Source organism: Puma concolor, chromosome A1, assembly GCF_028749965.1.
Source record: "Puma concolor isolate L17-30 chromosome A1, mPumCon1.1.hap2, whole genome shotgun sequence".
NCBI lineage: Eukaryota > Metazoa > Chordata > Mammalia > Carnivora > Felidae > Puma > Puma concolor.
In genome coordinates this window covers 161216028-161235309 of record NC_141667.1, presented here as the reverse complement: position 1 = coordinate 161235309, position 19282 = coordinate 161216028, and the positions used below count along the sequence as shown (strand labels likewise).

The 19282-nt window shown below is 50.3% G+C and overlaps 1 protein-coding gene across 3 annotated transcripts in view; it reads right to left on the bottom strand.

Moving 5' to 3' along the window:
- The window catches only part of CARS2 (cysteinyl-tRNA synthetase 2, mitochondrial), a 45560-nt gene extending 26517 nt beyond the window's left edge, over nt 1–19043 (bottom strand). For 2 of the 3 annotated variants that reach the window (XM_086708414.1, XM_086708419.1), the window contains exons 1-7: nt 18750–19042; nt 18441–18491; nt 13426–13543; nt 6027–6098; nt 5804–5909; nt 3329–3412; nt 1026–1155 (exon numbers count right to left, since the gene is read on the bottom strand). In XM_086708414.1, coding sequence (XP_086564540.1) covers nt 1026–1155; nt 3329–3412; nt 5804–5909; nt 6027–6098; nt 13426–13543; nt 18441–18491; nt 18750–18961 — 773 coding nt within the window. In that variant the 5' untranslated portion in view covers nt 18962–19042. Of the gene's footprint in view, nt 1–1025; nt 1156–3328; nt 3413–5803; nt 5910–6026; nt 6099–13425; nt 13544–18440; nt 18492–18749 lie in introns of all 3 variants that reach the window. The other variant, XM_086708417.1, reaches the window with a different exon arrangement.
- Nucleotides 19044–19282: the final 239 nt, after the last annotated feature.

Here is a 19282-nt window from a genome sequence, read left to right as displayed (position 1 = left end):
CTGTTGGTGGGAATGCAAACTGGTGCAGCCACTGTGGAAAATAGTATGGAGGCTCCTCAAAAAGTTAAAAATAGACCTACCCTTGGATCCAGTCATCAGACTTCTGGGTATTTACCCCCAAAATACAAAAACGCTAATTCAAAAAGATACATGCACTCCTATGTTTATTCAGCATTATTCATAAGAGGTAAACTATGGAAGCGGCCCTAGTGTGCATCAATAGATGAATGGATAAGGAAATTTGTATATAGATACATACATATGTACACCCATACATATATATATACTCATACATACAGACACACACACGACAGAATAGTATTCAGCCGATGAATAAATCTTGCCATTTGCAACAATATGGATGGATCTAGACAGCATAATAAAGGCTAGCAAAATATGTCAGAGAAAGACAAAAATACCTATGATCTCACTCATGTGTGGAATTTAAGAAACAAAATGAACAAAGGAGAAGAGACAAACCCAGAAAGACTCTTAACCCTATAGAGACTTGATGGTCACCAGAGGGGAGGTGGGCGGGGGATGGGGGTTATAGGGGGTGCGGATTAAGAGTACATTCATAGTGATGAACACTGAATAAAGTACGAAATTGTTGAATCACCACGTTGTGCACCTGAAACTAACAGAACACGGCATGTTAACTATACCGGAACTAAGATAAAAAAATGAAAGAGAAAAAAAGGAGAAAATCAAGAGGAAGGTGGTCTAGTGCCCTGTCCCTGAGGGGCCCACCCCAAACCCACAGCAGAGGAAAGACAAAGGGGCACCTGGAAGTGTCCAGTGTGTGACGGGAAATCCAGAACCGACCTGTACGGCTGGCTTTTCCACTAAAAAGAACAGGTGCTAAGACTGGACGGGGTTTGGTTTCCCTTCTTACGGCTGGTCCCTTCCTCTGGAGCCCAGAGCCTTCCTCCCAAGCCCCGGAATGGTCCCCACTGTCCACACCCACACCCTGTGCCAGCCAAGTTTGGCACTGTGTGAGCCAGCACGGCAACACAAAACCTTACCTTGAGATGGTGGAACATTCGATGTGCCAGCCAGGTCTCCCGTTTCCCCAAGGAGAGGCCCAAAACACCTCCCGGGGTTTAGCTGCCTTCCACAGGGCAAAGTCGCTGGGGTGCCGCTTGTCAGAATCAACTGCCAACAGATCAAGTGACCGATCAGGGGCGAGAATCTACAACAGGCAAACCCACACAGCAACCGCCACCAGACGGAGGCAGGAGGCACATCCCAAAGATGTTGTGCCTTCCTATCAGTGACCTCACATCTCTCATTCACGGGTCTCTCTCCCCAGGTGGCCACTGGAAGGACTACCCAACGCTTTTATCTAAAACATGCTGGACTGTGACGTCTCACTGCAGAGCTAAGGCCAGCTCCCACCAAGCAGAACGAGTCGGGATTTCAAATAACAAACACTGAGGCTTCTTCCCAGGGGGGCACTGGGCTGAGCTCTCTCTGCCTTATTCTTGTTGTGAGAAAGCTGTACTTGCCAGCAAATGAGTTTCAGGGTAACTTTTCCCCCCAAAAGAGAATTATATAGAGAAAAATAACAACAACAAAAACCATACACCAAAAACCAGAATATCCATCACATTGGAGGGGCAAGAAAACCCCAAAGAGGAGGGTCAGGAGATAACACGAGGTTGTACGATAAGCCACTACTGGGCTCTCTCTCTGTTCCAAAACATGAAGCGGCCAAGATTCCCTCTGACAGGTGAGTGGATAAACCGTGTTGTATCCAGACAGTGGAATATTACTCGACACTAAAAAGAAATGAGCTATCAAGCCATGAAGAGACGTGGAAGGTAGTTGAGTCCCCTGTCCCCAAGGGGCTCTGCCCTTGCCCACATCCTGGTGGGGCCTAGTGGCTTAAATGCACATTTTCGTTTAAATATGTATTGAGTGAAAAAAAAAGTCTGAAAAGGTCACAGACTGTATGATTTCAACTTTATGGCATTCTAGAGAAGGCCGAACTATGCAGATGATAAAAGATCCTTGGTTGCCAGGGGTCAGGAGGGATAGAAGATGGACAGGTGGAGCACGGGGAGGGGTCTGAGGGCAGGGAGGTGGCCCCATGTGATAACACAATGGTGGATACGTGTCATTACACATGTGCCCAACTCCAAAGAATGTACGACACCAGGAGTGAACCCTGATGTTAAACCATGGGCTCTGGGTGATGATGTGTAACACAGGTCCACTATGACAAATGTCCTATTCCGGTGGGTGACACTGATAATGGGGAAGGCTGTGCACAAGTAGGGGCAGGGGAATGTGGGAAATCTCTGTTCCTTCCCCTCGGTTTTGCTGTGAGTCTATAAGTGCCCCCCAAAATAAAGTCTATCAAAACACAAAAGCGTTGCTGATGCTAGAACATGTGTCTCAGAGGCTCGTCCTCTGACTCCAGGGGGCACACCGCATATGAACACGTGTGGCCAGTCCAGCGGTCCTCGGTTCTGGCCTTTCAGAAGGGGAGCAGGATACTACTAAGAGTAACAGACACCATTTCTGAGGAGTCAAATAATACTGTCAGTAATTAAATTTAAATGGCATTGTTTATAGAGCAGAGGATAATGCCTTAAGACAGAAATGACTTGGACAATTTGTCTTTTGAGATTTTGCTTGCTTTTACTTGGTGCTTTTAAATAGTATCCTTTTAAAATTATTTTATTTTTATTTTTTTTTTTAGTTTGTTCATTTTGAGAGAGAGAGCAGGGGAGGGGCTGAGAGAGAGGAGAGAGAGACTCCCAAGAAGGCTCCGTGCCATCGGCACAGAGCCCAGCGCGGGGCTCGATCCCACGAACCGTGAGATCATGACCTGAGCCAAAATCAAGAGTCGGATGCTTAAGCAACTGAGGCACCCAGGCGCCCCTAAAATTATTTTAAATTTACTTCTCTATACACATTTCTTCTCCACAAAAATAGCTTCATTCTAACAGTCACTGGAACAGAAGGGACTGCAGGAAGAGATTAAAATCCCCTAGGAACGTACTATATGGTAAAATACCTACGGGGATGTAACGTATGGCCAAGTACACGTGGAACTGAACACACCAGCAAGGCAGAGGAGAGTGGGGAGATGGGACACCGTGAACGTGTGCTCTCTGGGGAAGGGCTGGGGGAGACTCACGACTTGCCGTGTGAACCTCATACTCCACAAATTTCCTCTCTTAGAAGATAGGGATTTAAATGCACAGCACGGCTGGGATGGACGGTCTGGCGCCATCACCATGGCCGAGCACAGGGGAGGGGGAGGCTGAGCACAGGGGAGGGGGAGGCCGAGTACAGGGGAGGGGGGATGTGCACCCACCTGGCTCTGCGGTGGGACTGGGGACCGCACCCACGAGCTTGCCGTACCTGTCTCCTCTTGACCGCAGATCGAAGTAGACGTTGCCTGTTTTACAAAGGTAATTAGAAATTCATCATTTCTCAGTCTTAAGTGTCAGCATCTACACGGGCTTGGGAGCTGACCGGTAATTAGGACTCAAACTCAGAATCTGGCATCTGGCCTTCACGTGGCCCCTTTGTTCTGTCTCTAACTCAGAATTCATGCCACCACCACTATTTCGTAAGAGCACGCATTTGCACACATCACGAACATCCAGAGTGGGTGTGAAAACCCAAGTGTAAGATCTACGTCAAACGACATGGTTCTTTTTCATGAGAGGGGAAAGGGAGTGTTATCGCGGCCTGCGTTCAGCTCTGGGCTCTGCGGCTACAAAAAACCCGTCTTGACCCAGATATGTCTACGACCATCTCTTCACTTGGAGCCCAAACACCTCCACACTCGAGCACCCTGATGGACGAGGGGGAAGCGGGTGCTGGAGCACCCCCCCCACCCCCCCCTCCCCGCAGGAAGGAGCCCCATGCTGAGCAGCCGGGACTGTGACATCAGATCTCTATCCTGACTGGGGGTGGGGGTGGGGCGGGGAAGGACTTGGCACAAGGGCCCTGGGTGGCTGGGTGCTGCCCCGGCCTGTCCCCTTCTCCCAGAGCTCATATCGGAGCCCAAGCTACGCCGGAGGTAAGTAGGGACACTGGGAGCTGCTGTCCACCACGTCAGAACGTCAACACGCTCTCAAAAAGGAGACAATTCTCCTCACCTTCGCTCATGTTACCGATTTGCTGAACTGTTTCCTCAAAGAGTTCAAAATTCAAATTACAACCGAGATTTTACAGAACTGTTGAAAAGTTCAAATTAATGGAGTTTGAGTTAACGTCAATTTACTTTGACTTCATTACATTTACGCTGTCATTATTAAAAACTGACAATAAACCATAGTAATAAAATGATAAAGCGCGTTCGGATGAGCGTCTCTGCCCCTCGTGAGGGTTGCCCTCCGGGTGGTGCGTCCCACTCCACGTCACAGGGTGGCAACAGGGAAACAATTCTTGTATTTTCTGGAGCAAACTCCAGTTCAGTCCCCTAAGCCCCTTAAAAACAAGTTCTTCTTGGAAACAAAATCTAAATAAGGTAAAGGAAAAACAAAACCAAAAACGCATGCTCTTGTGTACGCAGAGGTTACCGAGAGAGGCAGCGCACGGTCCGGGGACCTGGGGGACCCGGGGCCCCTCACGTGGGTCTGTGCTCCCACCAAGACCCCTGCAAGAAGGATGCTTCCGGCCAGTAAGTCCAGTGACCTGCAGAAGCTGTGTCCACCCTCAGGCCTTACAGTCTGTGACTTAACTTGTTATTTACTTGCAACAAGCGTCGCAATACCCGTTTCTCCTAGCCCCAGGCTGGGCGTGCTGGTGGGTCATTCATTAACAGCACAAGGTTCCTGTGACCCCAGAAGTGACAAAAAGTGACAAAACACAAGGGCGTGACCAGCAAGTTCAGGCAGCACGTGCCCGGCTACCAACCACACAGCACCGGCACCAGAACAGGGCCGAAGTCCGCTTTCCACCACGAGCGGTGAAGCAGCGTCCTGGGAGGGAGAAAGCTTTGGTTGGGGGGTCCAGGACAGGTGGGACTTGGATCAGGAAGGACCGGGGGGAGGGGGAGGGGGTGCAGCTGAGAGTGAAGGACATCCCAGAGACAGAAATGCCAGGAGAAAAGTTCCCAGGACAGGAGACCTCGGCCAGAGGGACACACACACACACAGCCAGAGGAAGGGCCCCCCCCAAACAGCTGACCAGTGGTAACACAGACAGAAGGCACAGTCCCGGGCAGTGGGCGGCCAGCAGGGGACCAGGCTGGGGGAGGCAGGGACAAATGCAGGGCGTGAATATGCGGAGGACAGGATGCGGTAGGGACTGTCCAGCACCTCGGTCGGATAACGACCCGGGTTATGTGGGGTGCTCTCTTACTCAGAGGTGCACGTGGGAGGGTCAGGATGTCCATAGCCCGATTTCGCTGGCCCCTCAAACATACACCCGCACACAGAGAAAAATGTCAGAGGGCTAGTCTTTAACAAAATGTGCAACTTTAAGGGTACGGCTTTCGTCCCCAGCTTTTTGTCATGGAAAATTGCAACCACTCTAAAAGGGCTCGAAAGAACACCTGTATGCCTGCCACCCGGCCGCGGTAACTGCTTTATCTAGGTGAGCTCTCCAGATGTTCGTGTCTTCCTGTGACCACGGAAAATACTTTAAAAAAGAACGGATTCGACAGCTTCGCCAAGAGGTACAATAACCATAAGAAAATCTCACGTTTCACACAGGAATCACCTCAAGAAAGACAGTAAACCATCCGGCTTACTCCAGGAAGTCGTTCACACGCGTCCAGTTCCTCCAAACCCTACAGGCGCTTCCCCAATGATCAGTTCAAGCAGCATAACCCTACCTTGTGCTGTCGAATAAGCATGCCCGTTAGCAATTATTCCTTCGATGAAAGAAATGATGTGAGGAATATTTTCAGTTACCCTCAAGTACACCGTCGGGGGGAGAACCTGACGGAAGGCAAAGGAGAAGTGACTTTTGGCGGGTGAAAAGTGGAGGTCCACCGTGCTGGCTTTCACCGCTCATGGCACCCCCTTGTGGTGAGAGGACTCAACAACACGCTTTACCTTCAAGGCTGCCATGTCTTGTTTAAAATTCTCTTCGTAAAGATTGGCCAGAGAAGCAGGTGACACATTCATCTGCAGAGAGACAGGCGAGCTGGTCAGCAGGTGGAGCCCCACGCGGCTGGCCTCAGTTCACCACGGCCGGCTCACAGAGGGGCTCTCAGTGTCAGGTCTCCAAGTCCTTGTAGTCACTTAGCTAGTCACGAAGGCTCATTACAGACCCCGTGTTCTGGTTAGAGAGAAAAAAGGAATAAACAATGCGATGATTTCTGTTACGTAATTCAAACCCAAAAACACACACAAAAGCCTCCACTTTTCTAGGGCAAGGGCAAGGGCAAGCTACTTCAATCTATTCTACATAATAAGCAGAAACTTGGGTTCCTATCTTATCCCTTACCCCTCAGGGGGCAAAAGAAAACAAGTCAAAAATACATGAAAGAGGAACTCGGGGAAGTATTTTGAAAGTAACACAGCACCTGAACACAGGGCAGTGGGCGGGCAGTGTTCCACCCAAGGGCGGGTGGGCAGGCCGGCCCCTGAGACAGACGTGGAATTCTGCGCTCAGGGCATCTGGGGACGCGCACCTGCAGCCTCAGCTTCTCAGAGGGCGCTGGCGCACAAAACCAGGCTCCCAAAGTATTTTTTACTTTTCGGCATCAGCAGAAAAAAACACTCAGGGACCAAAAGCAGGACACGGCACCGGACACTGTTGGGCATGTGAAGGCAGCGGGAGCCGCTCCCTCCCTCAACTGGCCTCCGCAGCCCCGGCTCCTCCCCAGCCCCTGGCCCCCAGGCCAGGGCTCCGTTTCCCGCTCACGGACAGTAAGAAACTTTCCCAAGTGAGATGCCCCCTCCAACCCCATCACTCTGCAGCCATGGTCTTCCCTGCCCAGGGCCCCAGACAGGTAATCATCCTAGAAATTTTCACCAACAGACAGGTACTGAATAAATAAACCTGGCGAACAAAGGGGCGGTTCAGCTGTGTGGCCATGGGGAAGGCAATGAACCCCTGTGCCTCAGGCTTTCTTTGCAACACAGAGATGACCCCCAAGTTTGCCACGAGGATTCGGTGCAGCTGTGAAGACAACGGTGTGAATGGACAATGCTGGTTAACACCTCTGTTGAAGACACGACCCCCAGCACCCCCCCACACGTATCCGCAACTCCCTCCTGAAATGTACCGCCCTGCCTTGAACCTGCGGCCTGCACACGATACCACCACCACCCGGACCTGTCCCCTGACTGCCTCCCATCACACACCCACACTCAGAGCCCCTCCCCAGGCCCCTCGTCACGCTGTCTTCTGCTGGGACACACGTCACATCACACACATGCAGGTTCATTTCTGAGCTACAGCCCTGGACTGGAGACAGCCGGGCAGAGGGCACATGCACATACCCTTGCTGGCTACTGTCCACAGCCCCCATGGAGGGTGCGTCAGTGTCTGCGGGGCCAGCCCCAACCGCGCAGGGGACTCACCTCTGGACGCTGTCAACATGATAGCTAACAGATGCTTTCTCGTAACTGTAACATGTATCTCCCTCCTCTGAGGGGGCGTGAACATCTCATGTGTTTAGGAAACATTCACAGGGAACGTATGGCCACCACACCCGTTTCTCTTCTTACCAATTTGTAGGAAGTATTTTTACATGAAAGAAATTAGCCTTTTATCTCTGATATGAATTTCAATTATTTTCACAGTCTTTCAACACTATGGTTAGCTTAGGTCATGTAGAAAAAATTTTTATATTTAGCAATCCTTTATATTTCTCCATCTTTGGGGCGCCTGGGTGGCTCAGTCGGTTGAGCGTCCGACTTTGGCTCAGGTCATGATCTCGCAGTTCATGAGTTTGAGCCCCGCGTCGGGCTCTGAGCTGTCAGCACAGAGCCTGGAGCCTGCTTCGGATTCTGTGTCTCCCCCTCTCTGCCCCTTTTCTGCTCATGCTCTGTCTCTCTCTCTCAAAAAATGAATAAACGTTAAAAAAAAATTGTATTTCTCAATCTTTTCCCACAAATGGCTCCTGGGTTTGGAAACAAATTTAGGAAAGCCTTCCCCAATAGGAGGCTATAAAAACTGCCCCAAAGTTCCTTTAGTAATTTGGGGTTCCATTTCTTTTATATTAAGTCTCCAATCTGCCCTAGATTTGGTTGAGGCACACATTCAACTGGGGTTTATTTTTCTCCCAGATGCTTACCTAACTGTCAACATTTTCTACTGGATAATTCCTCTCTTCCCCACTGATGCGAAATGCCATCGTTACCATAAGACAAATTTCCATTATTTACTGTGTCTACGTCCAACTTTCTAACGTGTCCCGTTATCTGCTCATTGTATCTGTACAATGACCTTTAACTCCTACAACCTTGACAGCGACAAAAAGCAGACTGGTGAATGCTCGGGGGCAGGGTGGCACGGAGGGAGGATGGCCAGGGGCAGAGGAGACTTTCAGGGTGATGGATGGAGACATGCGTCTGCACACGGGAGACAGGCTCACAGGTGCACACATGTCACCGTGCTGTGGGCCTCGTGCGCACTAAATGCAATTGATCGTAGGTCTGTTTGACCTCAAAACTGTGCCAGAAAAGGGAAAGATTATGAAAACAAAAAATTTTCCATAGCTTTAAAAGTATGTTTTAATATCGGGTCGGACTACTCCCTCCTTAATACTCTTCTTTTACAGAACTTTCCTGCTACTCTTGCTGTTGTGCTGTCCCGTGTGAACTTTAGAATCCGGGTCTCTAGTTCAGAAAAAGGGGAATAGTAAGAACACATGCACGTGCACACACATGCACACACACGCACACGCACAGACGCGATGGCTGCACACATGCATGCACGCAGCTGCACACACATGCACAATGCGCACAGCAGCACACACACACATGGCTGCACACATGCATGCACGCAGCTGCACACACATGCACAATGCGCACAGCAGCACACATGCATGCACGCAGCTGCACACACACGCACAATGCGCACAACAGCACACACGCACACGGCTGCACACATGCATGCACGCAGCTGCACACACACGCACAATGCACACAGCAGCACACACACGCACACAGCTGCACACATGCATGCACGCAGCTGCACACACACGCGCATAGCAGCACATGCACACACACGGCCATGCACACACGGCTGCACGTATACGTTCAAGGCCGCACACATGCACATGTGCACACAGCAGCACACACACGCACAGCTGCACACACATGCACACGCACACATGCGCACGGCTGCACACATGCACACGCGCACACACGCACAGCTGCACACATGCACACTCACGCACACGCCACACACACGCTCCTGTAACGACCTAGCAAGTACCACACTGCAAACACGCAACCCCTCTTCCGCCTGTGGCTTCTCCAGCTCACACGCACGAGCCCAGAGGGCATGGTTCGGAAATGTTGAGTGACAGTGAATTGTAAGGGGAATATCGATCCATTGCCGGCTTTGCAGGGAGGAACGGAATCATATTCTAAAAGTAAAGTCTTTAAATTTGATTTTTAGGCAGCTGGTCATCCCACTACCATTGGGCTGGCACTGCTCCCCACCCGCTCCCCCCCCCCCCCACCAGCAAACCGTAGGACGCAGGTGCCGAAACGGCGTCCTAGTCCCGTGATTTCAGATTCCTGTCCAGCTCACCCTGACCATCATAAACCATTTCAAGCTGGTTCTCCCCCTGGCAAGGGCCCCACTGCTCGGGCCTTGGCACTCACGCTGAGCGTCCAGCCTTCCTCCCAGAAAGAAGAGCAACAGGGGCCGGTGTTCTTGAAGCACAGAAAGAACACCTTTCGCTCAAATCTCTATGCCACATTCATTACGAGTTTTCTTACAAACGGTGACTATGCAGATGTATCATCTTCCTCTGGAAATTCTCACCCCAGAAACCCGTCCGTGGTTTTTATCCCCGACAAACTGTAACACTGAGCCAAAAATTAAAGTCAAGGGAGTGATTCAGAAAAGCATGTTATAATTTAAAATATTTTAAAAGTGCTGGAGCAGATGGCACGAAGAATACCGCCGTCACTTAAAAAGGTTGCACTGGATAAAAGACAGCCTTTTTTGCGAGATGCTAAAAAACAAATAGATGTTTTCATAACCATGCTTCAGATACGTGCTTTATCATCCTACAGATATATCTTGAAGAGATCTACCCAGTGCCACATTAGCATCCTATGACGGGACGAGTATGGAAATTCTCAGGGGTCAAAAATTAAGCGCTCTCTGCATACAGAATCTTTCAGCCAATTCTACCAGCCTGTTCATAGTGTAAGTAGAAGATGATTTTTTTGTTGTTTTTGGTTTATTTTGAGACAGAGAGAGAGAGAGTGAGCACACGCGGGAGAGGAGCAGAGACAGAAGGAGGGGGAGGGAGAGAGAGAGAGAGAGAGAGAGAGAGAGAGAGAGAAAGAAAAAATCCCAAGCAGGCTCTGCATGGTCAGCACAGAGCCTGACTTGGGGCTTGATCCCACGAACCATGAGATCATGACTTGAGCTGAGATCAAGAGTCAGACACTTAACCGAACGAGGCATGCCTGTGCCCTTAAGTATAACACAATACTTTGACACACGCTGCCTCCTCATGGTATCTGTGAAATCCTCTAACTTCCCTCTAGCTGCGTTTACCCCCGCTGCCGCCGCTCCTGGGACATGTGTCCCGTCACCCACTTGGCTAACCAACCCCCACCCCTTCCCCTGGGACCCTCCAGAGCCTGACCGTCTCCACCCAGGCCTTTCAGGTCGAGGTTTCCACCCCCGATTTTGCAGATTCACAGCAGAGCCCGATTCATCAAGTTCAGGGACCCATTTGGGCTGTCAGGTGCCCACTGAGGGTAAGGATGGAGGAAACACTCACAGCGTCACCTTCCTCCTTAACCGACCTGCATTTCCAAACGCCTCATGCTGCCGTGTTCCAAGTACGTGCTCACGACGTCAGAGACCACGGATTTCTGGGTGCCGTCTCCATTCTGAACACAGGCCTTCCTGCTCAGCCCCTGTGTTCCCAGCGCCTGCCCAGGCCAGCCTCCGCTCCTAGCACATTCCAGACAACAGCACAGCTCCCTGCCCCCCGCCCCTCCCCAGGCCAGCTCGTTTGCTCAAAAGCTTCACTCTAGAATCAGAAGGCTGTGCCCCCAGCGAGGTGGCTGAGCACGCACTCAAGTCACACAGTCCTGGGGAAGCCACTCCAAGCCCCTCCTCCTGTGGGGTCAGCCAGCTGTCACAGAGCAGTACCTGCCCGGGGACCCCTCGCCCCTGCCTTCCCTGCTGTCCTCTCACGTCTGCCCCTCACTGCAGCTCCCGACGAAGGGATGGCTCCCCGCGTCTGCACGGCCTTGGCTGGACCAGGGGGACACCTGACCCCAGCAGCAGAGACAGAATGGAAGCCACCAGGGCACCAGGGACGGTGACCCAGGCCGGCCTGCTGGCTCTCTGCTCCCAGCCTGCGGTATCGTCTTTCTGTCACCGAACGTGCAGCCGGTGTCCCGGGACTCAACCCTGTTCTGACACTAACTGTGGGTCAGCGGGCTAACCTCCTCCAGGGAGTCATTTCTGAATTCCGGGGCGGTTTGATGGATTTCCCTGTGGTCCCCCATCCTGGCTAGAAGATGAGCCATGTGACACACGAGCATCCCTCTGTGGGATCGTCCGCCTCACAGGGGACACAAGCTCCGTGCAGCCAGGAAGGGTCTCCCTCACCTCCGTGGGCACAAAGCCAGGCGGAGGTCTGACCCCTGGTGGCTCGATACACCCTCGGGGACAGTTCTGGAAATGGAGATTGAGTCTACCGTAGGGGAACACGGCACACCGGCTAAGCTGCCCCCTGGCCAACCCAGCTGTGCCGAGGGACGCGAGGAAACACATTTAAAGCCGGAGCCCAAGTTCAGTGCCGCTGGTAAACGCTCTGAGTGGCCCAACATTTAGAAGAAAAGCCTTATCAAAGAACCCACTCCTCCTTCAACCAGAAATTCCATTTTGGGAAAAGTATTTCACTAAATACTAAACAAGACATTATGGAAAAAAGACATTAACAGTAGCCCTATCTTTTTTTTTTTTTTTTTTTTTTTAATTTTTTTTTCAACGTTTATTTATTTTTGGGACAGAGAGAGACAGAGCATGAACGGGGGAGGGGCAGAGAGAGAGGGAGACACAGAATGTGAAACAGGCTCCAGGCTCTGAGCCATCAGCCCAGAGCCCGATGCGGGGCTCGAACTCACGGACCGCGAGATCATGACCTGGCTGAAGTCGGACGCTTAACCGACTGCGCCACCCAGGCGCCCCTTATCTCCTCCCCACCCCGCGCCCCGTAGCCCTATCTTTAACAGCTATAAACGACGCAGCCCAGACGGGGAGCTGCTGCATAGCCCCCTGCATGGAATGCTGTCGAGTTGTTAAAAAGGCAAATTGGGGGGCGCCCGGCGGGCTCAGTCAGAGCGTGCGACTCTTAATCTCAGGGTCGTGACATCGAGCCCCATGTCAGGTGTAGAGACTTCTTAAGTAAATAAAAGTTACAAAAAAAAAAAAAAAAGGCAAGTTGTGAGAAACAGGGAGATGTGGTTTCTAGAAAGTAAGTTTGACTATGGAAGCACTTCAGAGTCCAAAACTAAGAACGGTAAATAAATTATGATACGTCCATGTGATGGAATGTTACAAGGCTATTTAAAAATGCTCGAGAATATTTAAGAACGTGAAGAAAATTCTCAAAATACACTAAGTGGAGGAAGCAGACTATAAAACATTATAAGCTGGTTTCCTAAAGAAAAAAAAATAGCACATACAGTGTTCAGTACATACATACATCTTCTAAAACAACAGGAATGTCACATGCTCTGTGTAGGCTTTTGAACAGATTGGACCATTTAACAATGCTTTACAGATCTTTAGAGATAATTGTTAAAGTTGCAGAAGAGACAAACCTTTGAAAGTCGACTTTTAAAAATTTAACTATAATATTTAACTTCAACCCCTCAGTTAAAACCTCCCCCCAAAAAACTTCCCCTAAATACCGTATGAGTTGTAAGTGCCCCGTTCACTTCACACATAACAGGTGGGAAAATTCAGCCTCTCATGAGCTCAGTTTCTCTAGCCCAAAGCGGCCCTTGACTTCCCTCTGCACAGGAGGCTGGGGGGCCGAGGGGCCAGGAAAAGGATGAGGTTCAAGCAGGAGACCGGGACAGAGCGAGACTCGGCATCAAAGGCTTTGGCGACCAGAATCGAACAGGCCTCTTTTACCGGGACAGGGATTCCTCTGAGAACCTGTCAGCACATCCTCGCTCGGTCGCACACGGACAGTGAGACATAAAACACACGTGTGCAACAGCCACGGCACTGCCACGCAGGGATCAGAACACTCACACGATCAACATGGTCGTCGTCGACGCTTACCTCACCGGCTCTTTTGATGATTTTATCATCCACGTCCGTGATTCCCATCACCATGATGATGTTGCATCCGAAAACCCTCGTGAGGATCCTTCGAATGATATCGAATCTAACATATGAGCTGCAAGGAAGTAAGTATTAGGGCGTCTTTAATGCAGAAAATCACCGCTGTGATCTTTAAAACGGAGCGCCTTACATTTTAACAGGCTGCCACAGAGCAGTCGGGTGTGTGACAGAATGGACAGCTCACGTGCAGCTAGGAGAAGGGCCCACACGGGTCCTCGTGAGAAACTAACAAAGGCATCCCCTCAATGTCAGGTGCAGTATTAGCACTTTTAACGTTGGAGCTGGTAAGTGCGCTTACATCCATTGGATTGTATAAAAATTCACCGCTGATACAATGGCACTAGGTGGTTAAAATACAGAGAGCTGTTACCATCCCAGTTCATGTTCTAGAGTAACTGTAATGTTTCGCTATGGCAAAACAGCAGTAACAACAAATCGAGGCAAGTACAATGAAAGCTGTATGATGTCACTCCTAAAGAACGTGTAAAACTATCATAGAATATTAACACATCGGCTTATCCGTGGGCTACACTGGGGCAACTCAAACTTATAAAACCAAAAGGGTTCAAGAGCCATTTAAAATGTCAAGAATCTGGAGGTGCCCGGTGGCTCAGTCAGTTGAATGTCCAACTCTTGATTTGGGCTCAGGTCATGATGTCACATTTTGGGAGTTCAAGTCCCGCGTCAGGCTCTGTGCTGACAGCATGGAGCCTGCTTGGGATTCTCTCTCTCTCCCCCTCTCTCTGCCCCTCCCTAGCTTGCACTCACGCACTCTCTTTCTCTCTCAAAAAAATATATAAACATAAAAAAAATTTTAAATGTCAAGAATCTGGCTTCACACTCTGGAAAACAGTATGGCGTTTCCTCAAAAAAATGAAAATAGAACTACCTTACGACCCAGCAATCGCACTACTAGGTATTTACCCAAGGGTTACAGGAGTCCTGTTTTGAAGGGACACATGCACCCCCATGTTTATAGCAGCACTATCAACAATAGCCAAAGTATGGAAAGAGCCCAAACGTCCATCGATGGATGAATGGATAAAGAAGATGTGGTATATATATATATATATACAATGGAGTATTACTCAACAATCAAAATGAATGGAAATCTTGCCATTTGCAACTATGTGGATGGAACTGGATGGCATTATGATAAGTGAAATTGGTCAAAGACAATATCATATGACTTCACTCACATGTGGAATTTAAGATATAAAACAGATGAACATGGGGAAAGGGAAGGAAAAATAAGATAAAGACAGGGAGGCGGACAAGACATAAGAAACTCTTAAATTCACAGGCGCCTGGGTGGCTCAGTCAGTTGAACGTCTGACTTTGGGTCAGGTCACGATCTCATGGATTGTGGGTTTCAGCCCCGTGTCGGGCTCTGTGCTGACAGCTCAGAGCCTGGAGCCTGCTTCGGATTCTGTGTCTCTCTCTCTGCCCCTCCCCCCAGCTCACAGTCTCTCTCTCAAAAATAAACATTAAAAAGAGAGAGAGAGAGAGAGAGACACTTAAATACAGAGAACAAACTGAGGGTTGCTGGAGGGGAGGTGGGTAGGGGGACGGGCTAAATGGGTAAGGGGCATTCAGGAAGACACTTGCTGGGATGAGCACTGGGTGTTATAAGTAGGGGATGAATCACTGGAATCTACTCCTGAAATCATTATTGCACTAAACGCCAACTAACTTGGATATAAATTGCAAAAAGAATCTGGCTTCTCATAAAAGCAACCTTAAAGCTCAAGGTCAGGTAGTCTCACGCTCATCTGTCATCCGCACAACCTCTCTAAGTTCCAAACATCCTTTTCCCTCGAAGACGAGCCCTGTTATCACACCCCTTCGGCTTGCCACACCCCCACTCCCTGAACGCAGCTTGGGTGACAAAGCGATGTCAGAAACTCCTTGCCAAGATATTTAATCATTTGAAGGCTTGAACTGCTTACTCAGAAACTGGGCAAAATCCCACCACCCCATGGGGTTGTTGGACGTGATCCTGAGGCCTGTGCAGCACGAGTTCCTACAGGCGTCACCATGCCCTTCCTGCGGCTTGAGCAGGGAAAGACCCTACAAGCAGTGAGATTTCAGAGAAAAAGTAAGAAGCACAAAGTGAAAAGAGTCACATGCTTGGCTCTGAGGAGTTTAAGGGCTTCATGGCACTGAGGCCACAGGTGCATGACTCCCCCAGGGGCCACTCCATGTCCACGATGTCAGCCCCTTCCCAGCATGTCCCTGTCTGTAGCTGGGGGATCACAGCACCATTATCCGGTGCCGTTAGGGCGTTACAGTGGCTGGTGTTTGCAGAGCATTTAGAGCAGAGCCTGGCACACAGCAAGAGCAGGTGTTGTGTCTGTTAACTACACGTCTTTCTTTCTTTTTCTTTTTTAAGTAAGCTCTATGCCCAAGGTGGGGCTTGAACTCACAACCCTGAGATCAAGAGTCACAAACACATACTGACTGAGCCAGCCAGGTGCCCGGTACACGTCTTTTTCAGTAGAGGCCAGTGTGGCTACCTGGGGAGGAAGGTGGGGAGACGTGAGCCTGGACGGTAAGTCGGGACAGGCTTATAGAACTGCAGAGACGACCTCAAGACTTCGAACTTTACCTTAGGGGCAGTGGAGCCAGGCCTGCCCCTCCCTGCCTGTACGAACTCATATCTTCAGAATCTTGTAGTTCTTAGATTTTCCACCCCCAGGGACATCCTGAAGGACTCCTGAAGAATGGGTTCTGTCTCCCAGCCCAGCCTTCCCTAGCGGTTATCCTTGAGGGGAGTGGGGGGCGGGGGGGAGAGACTGACGAACGGGGCGCTGGGGAGGCTTCTAGGCTGTCGGTAACATGTCTCCCTCTAAGAGCCATGAACACTTCATTCCGCTGTACGCTTAACATTTGTACTCTTTTCTCTATTTGTAAGGGCAAGTACAAATTATAATCAAGAGGCTTGGTTCTCCTAGCTGAAAATAAGGAAACAGGCTCTCCCCCCACCGCCTCTTTCTTTGAGAAATTCCTCAGTCCTTCTAAAATGGATGTAAGGAGCACCTGGGTGGGTCGGTTGGTCGAGCACCTGACTCTTCATTTGGGTTCAGGTCATGATCCCAAGGTGGTGGGATTGAGCCCCGTGCCAGGGTCTGCGCTGAGTGTGGAGACTGCTTAAGATTCTGTCCCTCCCTCTGCCCACTCCCAGGCACACATGTGTGCTCTAAAATTAAAAAAAAAAAAAAAAAAAAGGTTTGTTTTAATTTTTATGAAATGTTTTATGTAGATGGTTTTAATGGCTAAGGAAGCCTCTGTTGAGTCCCACGACCAGAAAACTCTCAAGGACCTGAGAGCCACCTTTTTTTTTTAAAGTTTCAGATATTATTTTTTTTTTAAATGTTTCCTTTTTTTTGAGAGAGCGTGCATGAGCAGGGGAGGGGCAGAAGATCTGAAATGGGCTCCATGCTGACAGCAGTGAGCCTGATGTGGGGCTCGAACTCACAAACTGCAAGATCTTGACCTGAGCCAAAGTCGGACGCTCAACTGACTGAACCACCCAGGCGCTCTGAGTTTCAGGTATTTATTAATCAGTGTAAACCCCAACATGACACACTAACGTAATCTCGTGCATGCAGAGGGGAAAGGTTTCCTGGGCAAGTGGAAAATTGTGCGGATGGCTTCTAGAAGACCTTCGGTCTAAGCAGCTTTATAGTGAAACATTTCCTTACTTCAGTTTGCGGCATCAATGCTCAGTAAACAGAACTTGTATTGATCACTGGGACCCCGTTTGTTTGCTAACATCCATCAGAGCTAAGAGCCACCCTTCTGAAATAAAGTCATCAAGGAAGGAAGGGGGATGGGCCGGACGTGTCATCTGGCTGCACGTCACAAACCCCACCTGATCTCACAAGTGTCACCCACCTGGCTCTATGAGATTGAGAGTTCTGTCTTTGCAATCCTGTTAGCGGGCTGCCTGTGACCACGTCCCGTTCTGATTTAATGTTACTCAACAATAAACTTTGCTTTCTCTCCTGCCTTTGTGGAGAGGTTTTTCCAGGTTGGGAAGAGTTCTTGTTTTTTAATACTTCCCCAACATATTTCATACTTCAATAAAGAGGTCAAGATATGCTTTTTACAAGTAACGCTGTTAGCCCACAGTGAAGGAAGAAAGGATTCCCACACCACTGATGTTAACAAAACACAAAAAATGCTCCAAACTTCCTGGGTGATACATGATTTTCTAAAAAGTGTAGTGAGTACAGGGAGCTTTCCACTTTTAGTCTAGGTCTGAAACACAACAAGTTTAAAACACGAATGAGAGAACATAGAAAGTATTAGGAAAAGTGCAATTCTGACAAAGGTAGGCAGGAGTGCAGCTGATGGTTAGCAGGTTGAGAAAGCGAGTACCTGGGAGATCAGAGACACCAGGCTCCAGGCTTCCTGAACGTGTGACCTCGGGGAAGTTCCTCACACTAACTGTGAAGTCCCCACCACGCGTCACACTTCAGGCACTCTGCAAGCAGCACTGTATGGGCGTTATTTCAAAAAATTGTGCAGGTTGAAAAAAGACGGATACAATTATCGTCCCCATCGCAAAGATAAAGAAAGCAGGACTCAAGGTAATAAAGTGGCTTGTCCAAAGTTGGAAAGAAGATAGTGGGGCCAGAAATAACTCACCAGCTGACTCCTAACCCCTGGAATGGCCTCATCGCATTAAACATCTAATTCCAAAACAGGTCATTTATCACTGCTCCTCATTGCCTCCCTCAGTTTCCTCACCTGTGAAATGGGCATGAGCGCTTAGAACTACTACAAGAACGAAATGAGAGACTGTTAACAGGTGTGCTTCCCACAGCACCAGGCCTATATTCGGTATTAAGCTGCCACTTGAGAAATGGAAAAAACCTGCAAAAGGCTCTTTCTTTCCAAAATAAAGGGTCGCTTGAAGCGTGAAAAATCAAACTGGGGTCACTCACCAAGCATGGCCAAGGTGTGCATGATCATAGACAGTTGGTCCACAGCTATACCTAGGAACACAGTTACAATCCATCACGTGAATCATACTTGCAAGAAAGGACACCACATTCTCAGGGTATCCTAGAACCACGTTTGGGGGATTCCCAGCCCAAGCCTGTCAAGTACCCGTGACTACAGCACAGTATCTCCAATTGTGCCGCCACGCACTTGTCACTTACTGAATGCTTTCCACCTGAGAACCTTCCGACGCACAGTCCTTCCCGCCCCTGGTCCCCAGCACCCCGGTCCCCCAGGTCCCCGGCGGCTACCAGGAGGCGGCGTCCGCGCTGCCCACGATCAAGGGGTCCTTCCTCCGGGTAAGGCTGTTGTACACCTTGACGCCCGTGTCGTAGCCCGCCGGCTGCAGCCAGCCCTGCCCGCGCGTCCCCGACGCCGCCCGCTCCGGACCGGGCCAGGCCCCCAGGCCCAGCGCCGCCCGCAGAAGCTGGGGCCCCACGCCCGCCCCGCACGCTCGCAGCATGGCCTGCCCGCGCGCGGCTCGGAGCCTGGGGACCTGCGGCCGCGGGACAGGCTCGCCACGCCCACTCCGGGAGGGACTCGCACTGGGGCCGCCCACCCGGAAGAGGGCCTCCAGATCCCGCCTACCCCGGAAAAGGCTTTCCGTGACCTGTCCAACCCAGAACGGCGGACGCCCAGGCCCCGCCCAACCCGGAAAAGGATCTGACCACGCCACGCCCATCCCGGAAGGGGTCGCAGCCCTGCCCGCCCATTCCGGAAGATGACCTGCCTCGGCCTTGTCAACCCCCGAAGACGGGGTCGGGAAGCGGCCGCGGCGCCTCCC